A 16,991-nucleotide genomic window follows, 5' to 3' on the forward strand; every position below is an offset into this window, starting at 1 on the left:
GCATGGCCGGGCTATTTTCGGCCAGGGCCCAACGCAGCATTCGGAGCCCCAAGATGGTCGATCACAATTGGCACATCCATCATAGAAACCAATGGAGCTAGTTCGACAATTTGCGAGAGCGTGGGATACAGTTGCACTGCCTAGCCCCGTGGGCGAACGCGATCTGCAGCCGTCCTGGAGAGCTTCTATGTCGAGTGATTCGCCTCGGGTATGTAGGTTCAGCCTTATTCCTCGCACACCAGCGTCGTGTACTATCTGTAGCTCCTCATTCGAGATGGAGAGACATCCACTCGATGCCGAATCAAGCTGCGCCAGGCAGCCCTGGCGAGAGACGAGCGACGCGCGTGCTGAGTGAGATTCAGTCTTGAATCTTGCTGCCTAGTGGAAGTTTTGTGATTAGTACCTTGATCCTCACCGTACCTCGATGATTCCTCCAAGATATTCACACGTATCCCTGCCCATGGATGGTATCTACATAGCTGGCACGGTAAGAAGTAGCTGTGTTGACGTCTGATGTATCTGCTAAGGTCCTTGCGACTCCTGTAAGACTAATAGATGATCTTATCCGTCATTGAAGAATTATTAATGATGGCCCCCATTGACTTGACGGACCCGGTCGCAATGCTCGCCCGATCGGGACGGTGGCGGAGACGCTAAAGTCGAGCTAAACTCGAGACGATTCAGCGTCGCAAAGCTTGATTCCATTCTTATCCAAGGCCATGTCGGGCATGCTTCGCGAGTGTATGCGCTCGACACATCCCGGTATAAAACCCTCCTGTTCCCCAGAAATGGCACTTCTTCTCTCTCCATCTCAACTCTGGAGATTACCAGCACGTTCCTCACACTACCGATAACCACGGAAACTGATGTCGGGAGGCCTCAGTCAAAAGGCCTTCCAAGGCATTGCTGCCGGCATTGGGCTGGTGTCGGAGAGCATCACGGCGCATAAGGCCAAGAAACAGAACCGGTCCTCTCCAGAAGAGCAGCGGTCTGACAGGAGAAGTTCGGTGCAAAGCAACGGGTCTCCCGTATCCGAATTGCCTGGTTATGAGGCTGCCCAACCAGCAGTCGCCGACCCTCTGGAAGAACAATGGGCGCTCGACGAGGCGCAAGAAGAGCTCCTGCATGCATCTTCCCCGGAGCATCTGAACACTCCAGAGAACGTAAGGGAGTCGGAGCAAAGAGTCGGCGAAGGCAACCTGGCGCAGGGATTCGTGTCTGTATACCCGGCACCACCACCGTATACCTTGGACGAGAGCATCTCGACACCCCGGTTATCCCTCCCGGTGGTCTTGCCCCAGCGCAGACCGAAGGCGCGCGACCGTGGCTTCATTCGTGCATATGCCCCGGCGCTCGCCGACTGCGGCATCGACCAGGCCATGTTCCTTGACTTTCTCGATACCGCCGAGAAGTCCTGCCAGGCTACGCCTTGGCTGCACGCAATCAACTTGGCTTCCATCGGGACGATGTGGATGCCATCGGTCTCTGGAATGGCGGTGTCGATTGCCATTCAGATTGCCACCGACATTGCGATTGCCGCGGACGGCCGCCGAAAGTAAGCATGAGAACCTGCATGGTGATGGACCTCATGAAGCATGCCACTGACTGGAGTCGGACAGGACCAATTCATTCTTTGATAAAATCAACCGAGAGTTCTTTCAGCCGCGCGGTCTCTACTGCCTCATCATGACCTGGAACCCTGAACTGCCCGATTGTCCATCGACCACATTCGACCTGGACTCGTTCATCTCCTCATCTGCGAATGGTGGGGGATCCAACATGTTTGGACGTCTTCGACACAAGTTCAAATCGTCCGACGGCAAGACCTACGGGAACATCTTCCCCGAGGTTGCTCCTCTCGTGTTCCCTCAGATTGACGAACTGGCGTCCGACCAAGATGCGCAGAAGAAGCTCTCCAAGATGAAGCAGAGAAAAGAGTTTGTCAGTTCATATATGGACAAAAGAGCCCAGGCAAAATTTGTATGCAATATCGCATATACGGTTTTCCATCAGATCAACTGACTTTTCGACTCCAGATAGCCAAGAACCCTGATAGTCACCTGAATCAAGGCCCTACGCCCACCTTCACTTCCCGGTATGCCGACCCGAACCATCCTGCTAGCAGCGGTGATCCGCTCGCCCTGGTGACGGGTGGTTATTTCACGACGGAGAAGCTGCAGGCTCTGCGAGGTGGATCAGGGGGGCCGGGGGGGCTTCGAGGTCGACGTGGTCACGCCTCGTATGGGACCCAAGACCCTCGCTATGAGGACCAAGAGCCGTATTCGAACCCGCCTGCACCATACGGCCGACCTCTAAGTCGAAGGGGTATTATAAGCACCATAAGCGAGCTTCGCAGTCGTCAAGACATCTCACAGACAGCCCCAAGAGATGGCTACGGACCATCTTACAACGATATGAGCCGGAACGGGGGCCGACGTGGCTTAGCGCGGGATCGCCAAAATAACATTGGGCCTCTGACGCCGATTGCAAAATTACTGAAGAAGGTCAGCAACCTTTTGGCATTCGATATAGGACTTGGATACTAACTACGGGAACAGAGAGTGTTGTATATGGCGATTGTGAACATGCCTTCTGAGGATGAAATGAGCCAAGCACATGAGTTCGTGAGGCAGGCAGCATGAACCAACTCTTGAACAATATATCGGACCATTCACGGCTGATAATCTGGGCCTTGGCAACTGATTTCTTTGCGCTCCCATCTGATAATCATGTTTTTTTTTTCCAATACCCACAGCGCACAAGAAAATAGCAGTACATCTTTGCTCCTTTGTTTTTGTTTCCGCCCCCCTCATGAGTCTGTTTTTACTACCCCGTACTTCATTGTCTTAAGAAGCACTGGTGATAGAGCCAAAAGACAAAAAAGGTACTGAACTAGGTTTGGGGAGGACAAAGACCTTTCCAAGGTTGGAGGATGGAAAAACGGCATCAATACTTGATATTGAGGCGAACAATCGAACAGCTTTTGTCGGTGGACATAGGTGAAACACGATCGTCCGCAATGGATGCATATATTTGGACAATAAACCACTAGAAGAACCCGGCAACCCCGAGTACCAACCGCCCAACGCCATCGAACCACACGCAGACAATGCAAAGAACGGATAAGAGGCACGGAAGGAAAATAAGATTACAAAAATCTGATTTTGTCAGACTGGACGATCCTCCTTAGGATCTTTCGAGTATCCCCGTTGCACATGCTTGATGCCTCGTCCGTCTGCTTCAAGCATGAACAAGATATCCCGAACCTGGATACCAGCACCCTTTTCCTGATCCTCCCGCCATGTCCCTAGACGTTTCTTTGCCTGGCCTGTAGCTGGCGCCTCACCGGGACGGCTGGTCTTTTCAGGTCCCGTGGTCGGGGTGGGAGGCGGACGTGACGGCGATGAGAAACCGCTGGAGGAACCGCCCGGTTTCAACCAGGAATATGATTTTTTGGTGCCAAACATGCGACCTGACAGCATGCTGTTTGTAGCCAACCGTGCGGTTTCCACTGATTGCTGATGTTGTTGGGCTTCGCTGGCCTTGGAATCCATCAACTTCTTCGCTTCTTTCTTGGTCATGGATTTCTTGTCGAAGCTGGGTGCTCTGTCGGCGATCGGAGTGGAGGGAGCGGACCCTGTAATATCGGCGGAATCGGAACGGCTACCGGTACTTTCGCCCAGTATAGCGCTGGCACTGCGCTTGGCTCGCTTCGATGCGCGTTTGTTTTCGTGGGAGGATTCCTTGCTAGCCAGACCTCGATATCTTTTCACAATTGGGTTTGGAACGACTTCGTTATCAGAGCGAGGGCCTAGAAGTTGAATCAGCACAGGAGAAAAATAAAAGATACTTCCATGGGAGACATACGCTTGGAGGGAGTCACAATATTGTCGGTATGGGAGCCTGCGTCTTGCGCAACATCTTGCCACTCAGCAGGCACAACCCCATGTGAGTGAGCCCGGCGGCTGCGGGAGAGGGCAGAAGAATAGTCGATCACACCTCTCAGTCGTTCCTCGCAGGACAAAGACATGAGATTGAGAATGTCAACTAGGGGTGCCCCTTCCTGATTGAGGATAGTCTGCCCAGTGCGCACGACAGATGACCCATCCGGTCCAGTCACCTCGATAGGCTGAGGTCGTCCAGGAACAGGATGAAAAAGGCCCTCTGAGGGGATGCGAACCCCAAGATCAAACCCTCGTTTTTGAATTTTCTGCTCAAGAAGCTTCGCTAGCAAGAAGGGTTCCTGGAGATGGTATTGCGATCGTCGGGCTGCCTCTGTATCTTCACGAGTCGGCTCATTTGGGTCTTTGAAAGGGACGGGATTTTGCGAAGCTGGCTCGGAAGTGAACGATTCTTGCGGGATGGCTGGCTTGATCTGAGGTAGCTCGCCGAAACTGCTGGATGCAGAGAGTGTACCTGCGGTAGAAGCCTGAGAGGTGAATGAGGTATTCATGGGTGGTGGCTGCGGTTGCTGCGGACCTCGCGGGGGTGGCTGCGCCTGCGCATTAGGCCCCGAGAAGCTGCGCGTGAGAAAGGCTTCTTCCTCTCGGACGTCGATGCCCGACGATGCAAGAACATCCGTTAGCTCTGCTGCATCGGTTGTTTTGTCGGCAGGACGAGATGGCGGGCCCATGGTACCCGGAGGAGCCGGCGGAGGAGCGACGGGGGTAGGAGGCATGCTGCTTGGGGCCGTGCCATTCATCGGAGGGTGGCCTTGAGGAAGCTGCATCGCACCAAAGCTTGGCGAGGCATAGGGCGACTGTGACTGCGACGGAGGAAGAGGCGATAGACGAGGTCGTTTAGATGGAGGTGGCGCGGCAGCTCCGTTTACAGGCGATGCCGAATGGGGAGACGGAGATGAAACGGGAGGAGAAAAGGGCTGGGTCGAGAACTGCTGTTGTGGCGGCTGCTGCTGCTGCTGTGGGTGTCGAGCCTGGGCCATTGTTGATTGCGATCGGAGGAATGAATCGGTGGGAGATGAGGAAGACCACTATTGCGCAGACCCGGCGAGATGAAGGCACATCCAGACGCGGACTTTAGAGTGAGCGGCTTGCTCGCACCACCAGATGCCACCAGGTGTGAGCATCTCAGGATTCCCGTTGAACCATGGAGTTGACACGTATAGCGAGCAGGAGAAGACGCGAGACGTGACGAGACAGCGAGGGTAGAGGGATGCGGGACGAGGGGGTTAGGGAGCTTTGCGTGCCTCGAGGTTTTGCTCCGCGGATCGCGCTGCGCACGTGACACCGCTTAGTTAATGCCGCCGGAGGCCCTGCGCTCGCGCTTCCAGTCTTCAGTTCTTCTCTTTCGATTACGTTTCTCGATCCCGGATCGCGTCGGTCATGATCGTGCCTCACCGTTTTCTTTGAGTCCCGGTTTCTTCAGCGGCGTGTGACGTGGGTGACGGCGCCCTTGGATCAGACGAGTCTGCCGTCCAGTTTGACCGCGACACATCTCCAACGCTTGCTCGAATCTACACGCCACTGTTGATGTTCACCATGGCAGCCAAACGCAAGGCTTCGGCGATGGGTGGCGCAGTGGATGATGAACCCGTTGATCCATCGGACGAGCTGGCATTCTACTGCCTGGGGGGAGGTAACGAGGTCGGACGATCATGTCATATCATCCAGTACAAAGGCAAGACGGTCATGGTAGGTGCACACTGGTTTCTATTAATCCTTCAGGGTCGCTAACTTCGCTCTTTCTCGTTTTTGAAGCTCGATGCCGGTATGCACCCAGCTAAAGAAGGTTTCTCTGCTCTACCATTCTTCGACGAGTTCGATTTGAGTACAGTAGATATCCTCCTGATCAGCCAGTACGTCCTTCTAATACTCTTTTCTCATGCGTGGATTGGTAAAGAACCCGGAGAATTGGAATATGTAATGGTATTGGCTTTTGGCCTTGAGCACCCAATGGCTGAAGTTGGGTTGCTCTGCGCTTGCATGGGAGAAGCTAGATGGAATCCATTACCCTGCTTTGTCGCCATGATCCTCCCTATTTTTGTCATACACAACTTCTTTCGAATACGCTGCAGCTCTGGCCATTTCTATAGCTTACTGATGATCATTGTTCTAGTTTCCACGTGGATCACTCCTCGGCACTCCCTTATGTTCTCAGCAAGACCAATTTCAAAGGTCGTGTGTTCATGACACACGCTACCAAGGCTATCTACAAATGGCTTATCCAAGATAATGTTCGGGTCAGCAACACGTCTTCCTCCTCCGACCAGCGCACCACGTTATATACCGAGCGTGATCACCTGTCTACCCTACCTCTCATTGAAACCATTGATTTCAACACTACCCACACCATTAACAGCATCCGTATCACTCCATTCCCCGCCGGTCATGTCCTCGGTGCCGCAATGTTCCTAATATCAATTGCTGGGTTGAACATATTGTTCACTGGCGATTATTCCCGAGAGGAAGATCGACATCTGATCCCCGCAGAGGTTCCAAAGGGCATCAAAATAGATGTGCTGATTACAGAATCCACATTTGGAATTTCATCTAATCCGCCCCGACTGGAGCGCGAGGCCGCACTCATGAAGTCAATCACTGGCGTATTGAACCGCGGCGGGCGCGTTCTGATGCCTGTATTTGCTCTCGGCCGTGCCCAGGAGCTACTTCTCATCCTCGAAGAATACTGGGAGAGGCACCAAGAACTACAAAAAGTTCCCATCTACTACATCGGTAACATGGCACGTCGGTGCATGGTTGTCTACCAGACGTACATTGGCGCCATGAACGACAACATCAAACGACTCTTTCGGCAACGCATGGCCGAGGCAGAGGCTAGCGGAGACAAGAGTGTCAGTGCAGGCCCGTGGGACTTCCGCTTTGTCCGAAGTCTGCGTAGTCTGGAACGATTCGATGATGTCGGAGGCTGTGTGATGATTGCTTCACCGGGTATGTTGCAGACGGGCACTAGCCGAGAGCTCCTCGAGAGGTGGGCGCCAAGCGAGCGTAATGGCGTTGTTATGACTGGTTATAGCGTGGAAGGGACCATGGCCAAGCAATTACTCAACGAGCCTGACCAGATTCCTGCCGTCATGTCCAAGAGCTCGGCGATACAAGGCCGAGGCCGAGTTCCGGGTGCGAATGACGAGGAACAGAAAGTGATGATCCCGCGCCGATGTACCGTGGACGAAATTAGTTTCGCGGCCCATGTGGATGGTGTAGAGAACCGCAACTTCATTGAGGAAGTTGCAGCACCGGTTGTGGTATGTAATCAGACATTCATATTTCACGCTACCTGCTGACACCTCTTGTCAGATTCTCGTTCACGGTGAAAAGCATCAAATGATGAGACTCAAATCCAAGCTTTTGAGTCTGAATGCAGATAAGACCGTCAAGGTCAAAGTATACACTCCCGCAAACTGCGATGAAGTCCGCATTCCGTTTAGGAAGGACAAAATTGCCAAAGTTGTTGGCAAGCTGGCTCAAATTGCCCCTTCCGCGGAGCAGGACAATGGGCAGCTAATGGCGGGAGTTTTGGTCCAGAATGGATTTGATCTGTCATTGATGGCCCCTGACGACCTGCGAGAGTACGCTGGCTTAACGACGACCACGATCAGTTGCAAACAGCACCTCACACTGAGTTCTGCTAGCATAGATCTAATCCGATGGGCTCTTGAAGGGACTTTTGGGGCCATCGAAGAGGTTGGGACCAATTTGAGAAAAGAGACAAAGGAGGAGGCCAATGGTGACCTGGATCAGGCGAACCTCAAGCAGGAGGCTGCTGATGAGGAGTATCCGATGGAGGACAGCCAGACATTCCTAATTATGGGCTGCGTCATTCTACGCTATCGCCCTCGAACACGCGAGGTTGAACTCGAGTGGGAGGGGAACATGATGAATGACGGTGTTGCGGATGCGGTCATGGCCGTCCTGCTCACAGTCGAGAGCAGCCCAGCCTCCGTGAAGCGTATGGAAATTCCTTTCTCCATGCCACAATGGTGTTTACGCTGACCTTCGTCTTTGTTTTAGAATCTGCTAAACATAACCATCACCACCATCACCACGACGACGATCTTTCCATTCTTCCTAATCCCCATTCTCATCTCTCAGCTGAAGACCGACTGGCGCGAGTTTTGATGATGCTGGAAGCACAGTTTGGGTCTGATATTGCTCCGATCGAGCGTCCCCGCGTCCCAGCTGACCTTACAAACGGCCCGGCTGACGATCCAGATGCGATGAGTGAAGAACGTCTCGCCGATGTTGAGTCGGCCGAACTTAGCCGCCTCCACGCCATGGGCATTCCAGTTCCTGGTATTGAAATCAAGGTCGACAAACACGTCGCCCGCGTGTGGCTTGAGAACCTGGAGGTGGAATGTGCCAACGCGGTGCTGCGTGACCGTGTTCGTATTGTGGTCGAAAGAGCAGTGGAAACGGTGGCAGGCATGTGGGCAGCCAGCTCTATACCCACCGAAGTGGTGGTGCCTAACGGCTCTGCAAAGCGGCAGATGGAAAAGGAGGCTGCCGCCATCGAAGCCGAGGGTTGAGATTGACCTGCCTTCAGGTTTCTTTCATTGTACAATAATGGGACGTTAAACCATACGAATGATCATCATGTATTGAAATCTATTGACGCCGCGTCAATCGTAGTCCAGGCATCATTTGCTTCTTCTATAGTCTTCCCAGTCTAAAAAAACATTCCACTCCTACAGCCCCAGCTCCGAAACCACATCCGCAAGAATCCTCGCGGTTGAATCCACAATAATGTCGATCTCCTCCTTTGACACAGTATAGGGCGGTGCCAGTATGATATGGTCGCCACGAATGCCATCCGCCGTGCCTGACCCGCCGTAGAGCGAAAGGGCATATTCTGGCTGGAGGCCCTTTTCCTGCATTAGGAATGAAAAGCGAGACTTGGGATCGAACGGTTCCTTTGTTGCCTTGTCCTTGACGAATTCAATCTAGATGGCGGGGCAATTAGCAAATCGAAGAGTTTCGCCTGGACAGATATAAAGGCGTTATACTCACACCCCAGAATAAGCCCTTGCCGCGAATGTCCCCAACATATTGATGGCCTTCCAAGCGCTGGCGCAGCTGCGCTTCAAGGTAAATACCCATCCTTTGCACATTTCTAAGCAAGTCTTGCTCCTGGATGGTCTTTTGGACCGCCAATGCTGCCGCGCAGGAGACCGGATGACCTTGATAGGTCTGCCCATGTCGAAACACGCCGGTACCCTTATCGAATGCCTGTACAACCGAGTCGCCGATCAAAACGCCGGAGACCGGAGCGTAGCCACCTCCAAGGCCTTTCCCGATGGTTTGAAGATCAGGCACAACGTCCTCCTGCTCCCAGACATGCAAGCTTCCACAGCGACCCATCCCGCTCATGATCTCGTCCAGGATGAACAGGGCGCCATACTTTTGACAGACAGCCTTCATGGCCGGGAAATAACCTGGTACAGCAGGCACACAGCCAAGAGCCTAGAGTTCCAAGTTCCTTTGTTAATGACTTATCGCCAACTCAGAAAGCTCGGATGTGTCACTTACCGCACCAACCACCGGCTCCGCGATGAATGCGCAGACGTTCTCAGGTCCAACACGCTGGAACTCTGCATCTAACTCTGCGGCAAGACGAGAGACGTAGTCGGCATCAGATTCCTCACTTCGTTTACCCCGATACGCATAGCACGGTGACACGTGAGACGTGTTTTTTGCCAGTAGAGGCTCAAAAGGCTGTCTTCGAACGACATGCCCGCCCACACCCAGGGCGCCTAGTGTGATTCCATGGTAAGAGGGCATTCTGGCAATGAACCTGGTCCGTTGTGGCTGAGGATCAGAAAGCTCGAGGTAGTATTGACGTGCCAATTTCAAAGCAGCTTCAACAGCCTCGGACCCTGCATCAACGTCAATCAACAATGCTGCGGGAACAGGGTTCTGCGGCAATCTACTTACCTGAGCTGACCACGTATAGCTTGGAGAGTTTGCCACCAGTAGATCCCGTCAGGAACCGAGCGAGTTCTTCCGATACATCAGTTCCGAAGAATGCGGTATGGCAGTAGGAAATCTGATCTAGCTGGTCTTTGATTGCTTGTTGGACCTTCTCATTGCCGTGTCCTAAACACGACACAGCAGCACCGCCAGTAGAGTCCAAGAACTTGGTGCCATCTTCCAAAAAGATATAGCTCCCCTTACCACCAACTGCCCTTTTGGGGACGAAACGAGTATCTCTGTGCAACAAGGCACTGGGCATTTTGGAGCACGCTTCTGAATAGGGTTAGTTACAGACTTCGTTATTCGCTAGTTATAACACATACCCGAGGACGCCATTGTAAGCGGATTGAAGAAGACCAAAAAAATGCGTTTGCAGCCTGGGAGAATATGGAATGAGTCAGTGTGACAGCAATGGGCGTTCTTCTTATAGTCCTGAACGCTAAGTAGCCTAGTCCATACCCGAGGCAATTGTAAAGCGCGGCGGGGCCGGAGTGGGTTCGGCATGCCGAGTGGATAGAAGCCGAGTGGCCTATTGGCCTAGGCCCCGAGTACCATGGCGCCGCCCTATCGGGACACGATGATTGCTGGGAGGAGTGGCCTCGACTGTGGGGGTTCCTTTGCCCTGGGATTTGATTTGCTTATCTGAATCCATTAATAACTGATATGCTCGTGTTGGACGTTAGCCGTATAAGGTATCTGGACATCTTTCCGCAGACAGAGTTGTAAGACAATCCAAAGCATTCCAAGGTTCTCGGACGTCACTTAGTCAGTTGGTATACGTAACTAAATAAATAGTTAGCTATGAATGTGCACGTCAATAGATGGAACTGGGCCGGTTGGTTGGCTCCAAGCAACACTCTTGAGTCCATTGTTATCTTAGTGGGAAGGACGAGTCAATGTCGTGCTATCGACGCGGATGGGACCGAAAATCAACACAAATGGTTTTTGCTAGACTCGAAGACTTGAAAAAAACAGATAATAAATATCTATCTGAGATGATGAAAGGCAAGGCTTTTTGAAGCGTTTCACTACTCGCTGCTTGGTCGACTGAAACCCTGCAGGAGACTCTCGGCCAGTTTACGGCTCTGAAAACCGGTTAAATCTGACCAAATTCTGTCTACCCTATGCCCTGCAATCTCGAATGAAGTTTGACTTGGAAGCTTTACAAACACCGCGGCTCGGTAAAATGAGCCAATATCATCATTCGCAATTTCTCCCTGGCTCGCAAAGTCCAACGTCTGTGACTAGGCGATTAGATTGATGCCAATGGTACCTAGTGATGAAACGCACGAGTTCATTGAATCAGCCTTCAGGGAACACGATAAGCCCTAGAGTAAAGCATCGATGTGATGGAGTCCTCAAGAGCCCGAGGGCTGCGATGCATGCACTGCGCTGGTCCTGGTTTGCCTAGCAAAACTCATCCAGCTTAAATGGTACTGGACTATTTGGCTAAGCATACTCTTTAGAGCGAGTATTGTATTATTGACTCATGAGTTGCCTTGCGACACTAAGCTTGTTCCCAGTCATTCAGAGAAATGTCCTTCCAAGCCAACCAAATCATGACTCCTCGTGAATGTGATAAGGAGAGTAATCGAAATCATGTTGGGAGGAGGCATAGGGGAAACCTTCCCAATGCACGAACGTTCCCAATTGATAGGCGTTGATCGAGCAATAGATCTGGATGTTCGGGGAAGCGGCAACTGGTCAGCTGCTGGCGCTCCGCCCGCACAGAACATCAACGCTCCAAACGCTCCCGCACTTTCTTCCTTCCCCAACTCCACCACCTTGACTCCCCCACCGCCATGTCGCATCACGCCCGCGTCGAGGAGTTGTCCGACTCTGATCCGGAGGAGGTCGCCCCTGTGGACTCGTCATTCGCCAGAGACTCCATCATTTCTCCCGCAGCCCCTCCCGCAGTCCCGGCGATGGCGAACCCGCCTATGCAACAAATGCCCGAGCCCCAGCGCGAAATCCCAAAGCACTACCAATGCCTGTACCCGGTCTACTTTGATAAGTCCCGAACGCGCGCAGAGGGCCGCAAGGTCGGTGCTGAGCTAGCGGTCGAAAACCCATTGGCTCGAGACATTGTGGACGCGGTGCAGATGCTGGGACTGCAGGCTGGCTTGGAACCCGAGAAGCTCCACCCGAAGGACTGGGCAAATCCTGGGCGAGTCCGTGTGCTTCTCAAGAAAGAAGATGGCCGATTGGTGAATTCGAAGATCAAAAACAGTATGTGGCCAATTCATCTCTGACCCACCAAGTGGCAGCTTCGGAGAAGACCACCGCAAATTGTCGGCGTTCCAGTACTGACTCGTTCTGCATCCAGAGCATCATCTCTTTATCCTCGTAGCCCAGTACTTGAAATCCCACCCGACCACCGAGCAATCTCCGTATCGGTTACGCATTCGCGGTCTGCCCATGCCCGAGAAGCTCCCCGATGCGCCGCCCGCCCCGCGCGGCTGGAAGGTTGGAAAGATTCTTCCGATACATTCCCCCGCCTACAGCGGCGGTGGTGTGAGTGATAATCCGTTCAAAGAGGCTATGGCGGAGATGCAGAACCTGCAGGGAATGCCGGGAATGCCATCAATTCCTGGTATGCCTGGAATGCCCGGTATGCCGGGGATGTCGGGCGAGGCCCCCGGAGCTGGCGGGGAGAAGAAGAAGAAGGACAAGAAGAAGGGCAAGGCTTAATTGGCCCATTGTCCCTGTTCTCGATCTACCTTCTGTTTGCATGGCATGGCGTTATATCTTGTGCTTCTGAGATGATAGAGGAAACCTACTTCCTTGATACCTTCCATAGGTGCCGATCGAATGGGCGTGGGCACTAAAATTGCAGGCGCAGGGCTGGCCTGAAAACATGTACAATTCTCCCCAAAATATTCTACAATTATAGTATGACGCTGGCGGTGGAACTATTCCTCACTGGGATTGTGAAGGTGAGCTTGCCACGCTACGAGAGTCAACACGAATGTCTTGTCTTTGCATTTGCTCTGAATTACGAGGATCAGGCTGTCTTCCCGCTAGCACATTGCTGGGAACAACCTCTGGGTAAAGCACGGTTGCAAGTAGATATAACACAGTTGAGCTTTGAACGACAGAACGATTGTCCCAGTCGATTAACGAGTAAAAGTGCGCATTCGAATGCCACTGCTACCCTTCGATGTTAAGAATTCTATCCACATATCGCTCGTGTCATGCCAAACCCTTCTATCAGTCAGATTTGTATCTCGGGGAAGCCACCATTACGATATTGCCACAGCCGACTGAAGTCTTTGATGCGTAAGACTTGATGGCAACCATGCTGCTGTGAGGCTTCTTGATGCGGCTGGTTCTCAATGGGGAGCAATGTTTCCTCTGAATGTTCATTTGACTTTTCCACAATCCCTGCCCTTCTGCCGTCCATCTCTTCCATCTTCGTATTGACCTCCGTATCCATGAACGGATTGGACTCGAGCACTTTTTTATCAGGTCCAAGTGTGAACATGGGATCTAAATAGTGTTGATTGAGCATATGGCCTGAGCCCGGGCGGACGAACAATCGACCTCGATATAGGTTTGGAAGATTGACAAAGGTGAGTACGCCTAGCCAAGCGACGGGATCGTGAGAATTCACGTAATGCTCAATGTTTCCCACGGATCCAGTGGCAGGCAAAAGGCAGTTTAGAGTGTGAGAACTATCAGAATCGACGTAGCGCGTTCGACGAGGGTTGTTGAAGTGATTGGCCGCATTCCCGAAGGTGTACACTTCCAATTGGTGTAGAAGATCTTGAGGTAGCTCATCCAAGAGCCAGTCGATCACCAGGCCACCCTCAATTCCCCCTTGACTATGAAGAATGAGAACAACTTTGTCGCAGTCTGGGCTCAACAACGCCTCTTTGATAGAGGTATAGGCAAGTCGTACATCGGTAGTGGCATACGAGAAGCAGCGCTGAATCAAGCATTCGATCACATCAAAGATAAGACCCGCGCTAAGGTCACCTGTCAGTAGGAAAAGACGCCGGGGACAGGGAAGATAGACCATACGTCCGATTCTGTATGCCGGTGATCTTGCGACCAAAGGTATGCGACAGTTGGTCGAGGTCCTTTTGGAGCCAATAGGAGCTGGCCTTTTCTTTGAGCTATGAAATGGACTCTCTGGTGTGTCAAGGGACCAACCATACGTACCCGGTGGCCACCCCGTTGATAAAGAACCAACACTCCCTCTCGTGGCCAGGTTGCTCAGAAACCGGTGCTTGTGACACCAAGACTCGCCCAAAGCCGTTGAGGAAGAACATGCAGATGGCATAGTTGGCAGCTAGATTGAAAACAGCATATAGCAAAATCAATAGTGCGGGAATCATCAGGATGACCAGGCTCGGGATGGAAAGAAGAAAGAGTATCTGAGAGACTGAAAGCGCCATCTGGAGGCTCAGAGACATGGCACTCTGGAACGTTGGATCTAGCTCGTCGAGTCGACTTGTTTGGCCAATGCGAAGAGGAAAGAATACCAATGGCAGAGCCCACGCATATCGGAAGGCAAGGCTAAAGTCTTCCAGGAGCAACTTGAGCGGGGATGCAGTGTAGGGAAGCGGAGCTGTATCTAAAATGCGTTTGGCAAGTCGCACCTGGGGTCTCATGGTGAGATGATGCTCAATCCTGGCAATCGGGCCTTGGATGGCTATGGAAAGTCGAAGCTAGAACGTTGGAGCTGGAACATTGCGATTCATGCGAAGTTGGCGAGATCGACAAACATGATGGACCGCGCCTTCTACCTTTGCATGTCCACCCGGTGTTGAATATAGGACCTACGCTTGTCGATATTATCCAGAGATTGGATAGATGGTTATACATGATCGGTTGTGTTGATTCTACCTGAGAATGGAGATCCTTCTCTACTTGCTTTCGTTTGTCGCCAACCCGTGCATAAGAAGTAGGCGTAGCATTTAAGTGCAGAGTATAACAACAGAAGTGATGGCTTCTTTATTCACATTCTTTTGTTGGAATGCATCAATAAGAGAGCGACCTGCAACAATACCTAGGTAGGCACCCAATCATGTCAACTCGACAAAGAATAGAGCCATTCAGCCATGAAAGAGCACAAGCTGCGAGATGCCAACAAAGACTCGAGCCACTGCATACAAGGTGCTTTGTGTAAATGAATGTCTTTGGCATCTGCAGGCCAAAAAAAAAAAATAGACGGCTGAAGCCAGTGAATCCGATGCAAAGGCTTAGAGCACTCTAGCAGAGGCATAAGTATGTGCTCTGCCCCGGTCACTATAGCGATATCACCACAGACACCACACTCGCCTGTGACGAGCTATCAACTATTTCACCAAGAGGAATAGATCCTCAGAAAATTTGATGCTAACAGCAGCTGAACAACTATAATAGAGCCATTGCCATTTCCTTCAGTCATGGAGCGGACTCGGAACGCTCAGACGAGCGCAACACCTGAACGTTTCATCGTGGAAGCCGATCGAACTCGTTCCCCTGTCTCCCACGGTACATATCCGCGGTTAGTCCGCGAGCTAACTCGCATGGAACTCAAGATGCTAACACGCATCCTGCATCTAGACAACACCACATCGATCAAGTCTCCACAGCAGGTGCAGATTCAACAGCTACTCCAGGAGCTACCCAAACGTCTACGTCGCCGCCAATTGCCCTCCTCGCTGAAATTGAAGAAGACGCCCGGTGGATGCTGCGATCTTCATCGCGCACTGAACATTGATGTCATCACCAACATCTTCCATCTGGTGCAGCAGGAAATCACGACAAACTTCCGCCAGCTCGACGCCTATCCAGAGCTCGTGGGGCCGATTGAAGCCCAGATATTGGTAAATCTGCGTGCCTTGAAGGGCATGTGGACCAGACCGACCATGAACCATCCTGTTGCCCCCGGCGCATGGCCGTATCAGATCAATGGATGCGCCGCGTGTATCCTGGCGCGAATTGCATCCCACAGGGACATCATACGCGACTTGCGAGTGGTCTTGCAGAGCCGCACCCGCACTCGTAAGAAGCATCGTCCCTGCCAGCTCATGATGTTCGTCGACGAGTGCATCAATCAGTTTGGCGCGGACGATGCAGCAGAGCTGTACGGAACGGCAAGCCAACTCGCCTTCGGCATGAAGAATAATCGGAAGGCCTGTGTCAAGCGCTGGGTCCGTGATCCGACTCATCCCAAGCGGAAGCACCATGGCCGTCGTCCTCGCCAGGGGCCGCGTTCGAACGAGCAACCTGTCTTGAGGACCTCGATCGTTGAGACGCCTAGAGCGGCTGCTGCAGGCCCCTCCAATTTCTTTCAACACCATGACAACAGCATCTCTGTTTACAGAGAAAGCTGGGTTGAGCCTGTCTCTAGCTCCTCACGGACATCTTTTCCCGGTGACCGCGCCAGACGCTCGGGAGTTCCGACTCCAGAGCCCTCCAAGCCTGATTCTTACCCCCGCAGACACTCGCGACATCAGCCCCAACCGCAACCTCCAGACCAGCCCTTTGGAGACCTGTCTAAAGAGATTGACGAGGTGATCGAGCTGTACAAGCGCCTCGGCAATGGAAATCCTTTTTCGCGTGACGAGTTTGTTCCCGAGGCGATGGTTGTGCCTCTGAGAATCAGAAAGAACGAGCCTGTTCCGGATCTGCCTCAGCGGGACACAGTGGTAGTCCCGCTGGTATACGAGTACTCAGATTCGGACTATTTCACCAGCGATTGGACGGATGATTCATGCGACGAGGCGGATTCTCAGGCATTTGCAGCCCGGCCTTTGCCGGCGGCGACCACATGGAGCCTGCTGTGTGACCAAGGCAATGTCATTTGAAGAGACCTGCGACTTTCTGTGTGTTTTGTTTCAAAGTCTCCCATATTTCATATATTATCGGCGAGGCATTTGGGTGGTTGAGCTTGACATAGACATAGAGCTGCGAATTGAAGGTTGGTGGTTAATTCTTTTCTTGGGATGATGCAAAATAGACATTATTGACAGTATCACACCGAGTTGTGGATCGTGGAAAAACCATGTAAGAGAAGAGACCGGAAGCATGGAAGCCATGTAAAGAACATGT

General features: G+C 52.3%; 7 protein-coding genes across 7 annotated transcripts; 4 read left to right on the forward strand and 3 right to left on the reverse strand.

The window, feature by feature from the left end:
• Nucleotides 1-866: 866 nt before the first annotated feature.
• N7459_007729 (uncharacterized protein) lies at nucleotides 867-2,546 on the forward strand (the record flags this gene model as incomplete). The annotated part of the gene is made up of 3 exons (XM_056946897.1): nucleotides 867-1,555; nucleotides 1,620-1,980; nucleotides 2,037-2,546. The coding sequence occupies 3 exons, from the start codon at nucleotides 867-869 to the stop codon at nucleotides 2,544-2,546; spliced, it is 1,560 nt and encodes a 519-aa protein (XP_056798896.1).
• A 621-nt stretch (nucleotides 2,547-3,167) lies between these two features.
• On the reverse strand, nucleotides 3,168-4,942 carry N7459_007730 (uncharacterized protein; the record flags this gene model as incomplete). Its single annotated transcript, XM_056946898.1, has 2 exons — nucleotides 3,168-3,811; nucleotides 3,868-4,942. The coding sequence occupies 2 exons, from the start codon at nucleotides 4,940-4,942 to the stop codon at nucleotides 3,168-3,170; spliced, it is 1,719 nt and encodes a 572-aa protein (XP_056798897.1).
• Nucleotides 4,943-5,498: 556 nt separating this feature from the next.
• On the forward strand, nucleotides 5,499-8,503 carry ysh1 (cleavage polyadenylation factor subunit YSH1; the record flags this gene model as incomplete). Its single annotated transcript, XM_056946899.1, has 5 exons — nucleotides 5,499-5,651; nucleotides 5,718-5,815; nucleotides 6,076-7,222; nucleotides 7,275-7,926; nucleotides 7,989-8,503. 5 exons carry the CDS (start codon nucleotides 5,499-5,501, stop codon nucleotides 8,501-8,503), a joined length of 2,565 nt encoding a protein of 854 aa, XP_056798898.1.
• Nucleotides 8,504-8,662: 159 nt separating this feature from the next.
• N7459_007732 (aminotransferase, class III) lies at nucleotides 8,663-10,283 on the reverse strand (the record flags this gene model as incomplete). The annotated part of the gene is made up of 5 exons (XM_056946900.1): nucleotides 8,663-8,917; nucleotides 8,985-9,437; nucleotides 9,504-9,850; nucleotides 9,909-10,217; nucleotides 10,271-10,283. The coding sequence occupies 5 exons, from the start codon at nucleotides 10,281-10,283 to the stop codon at nucleotides 8,663-8,665; spliced, it is 1,377 nt and encodes a 458-aa protein (XP_056798899.1).
• A 1,466-nt stretch (nucleotides 10,284-11,749) lies between these two features.
• Nucleotides 11,750-12,638, forward strand: N7459_007733 (RNA-binding signal recognition particle subunit SEC65; the record flags this gene model as incomplete). Its single annotated transcript, XM_056946901.1, has 2 exons — nucleotides 11,750-12,176; nucleotides 12,274-12,638. 2 exons carry the CDS (start codon nucleotides 11,750-11,752, stop codon nucleotides 12,636-12,638), a joined length of 792 nt encoding a protein of 263 aa, XP_056798900.1.
• A 523-nt stretch (nucleotides 12,639-13,161) lies between these two features.
• N7459_007734 (uncharacterized protein) lies at nucleotides 13,162-14,563 on the reverse strand (the record flags this gene model as incomplete). The annotated part of the gene is made up of 3 exons (XM_056946902.1): nucleotides 13,162-13,915; nucleotides 13,971-14,048; nucleotides 14,112-14,563. The coding sequence occupies 3 exons, from the start codon at nucleotides 14,561-14,563 to the stop codon at nucleotides 13,162-13,164; spliced, it is 1,284 nt and encodes a 427-aa protein (XP_056798901.1).
• A 777-nt stretch (nucleotides 14,564-15,340) lies between these two features.
• N7459_007735 (uncharacterized protein) lies at nucleotides 15,341-16,747 on the forward strand (the record flags this gene model as incomplete). Its single annotated transcript, XM_056946903.1, has 2 exons — nucleotides 15,341-15,428; nucleotides 15,501-16,747. 2 exons carry the CDS (start codon nucleotides 15,341-15,343, stop codon nucleotides 16,745-16,747), a joined length of 1,335 nt encoding a protein of 444 aa, XP_056798902.1.
• Between the last annotated feature and the right edge of the window lie 244 nt (nucleotides 16,748-16,991).

The sequence above is a fragment of the Penicillium hispanicum genome (assembly GCF_028827665.1).
Source record: "Penicillium hispanicum strain IBT 35686 chromosome Unknown utg000006l_segment0_segment0, whole genome shotgun sequence".
NCBI classification, from domain to species: domain Eukaryota; kingdom Fungi; phylum Ascomycota; class Eurotiomycetes; order Eurotiales; family Aspergillaceae; genus Penicillium; species Penicillium hispanicum.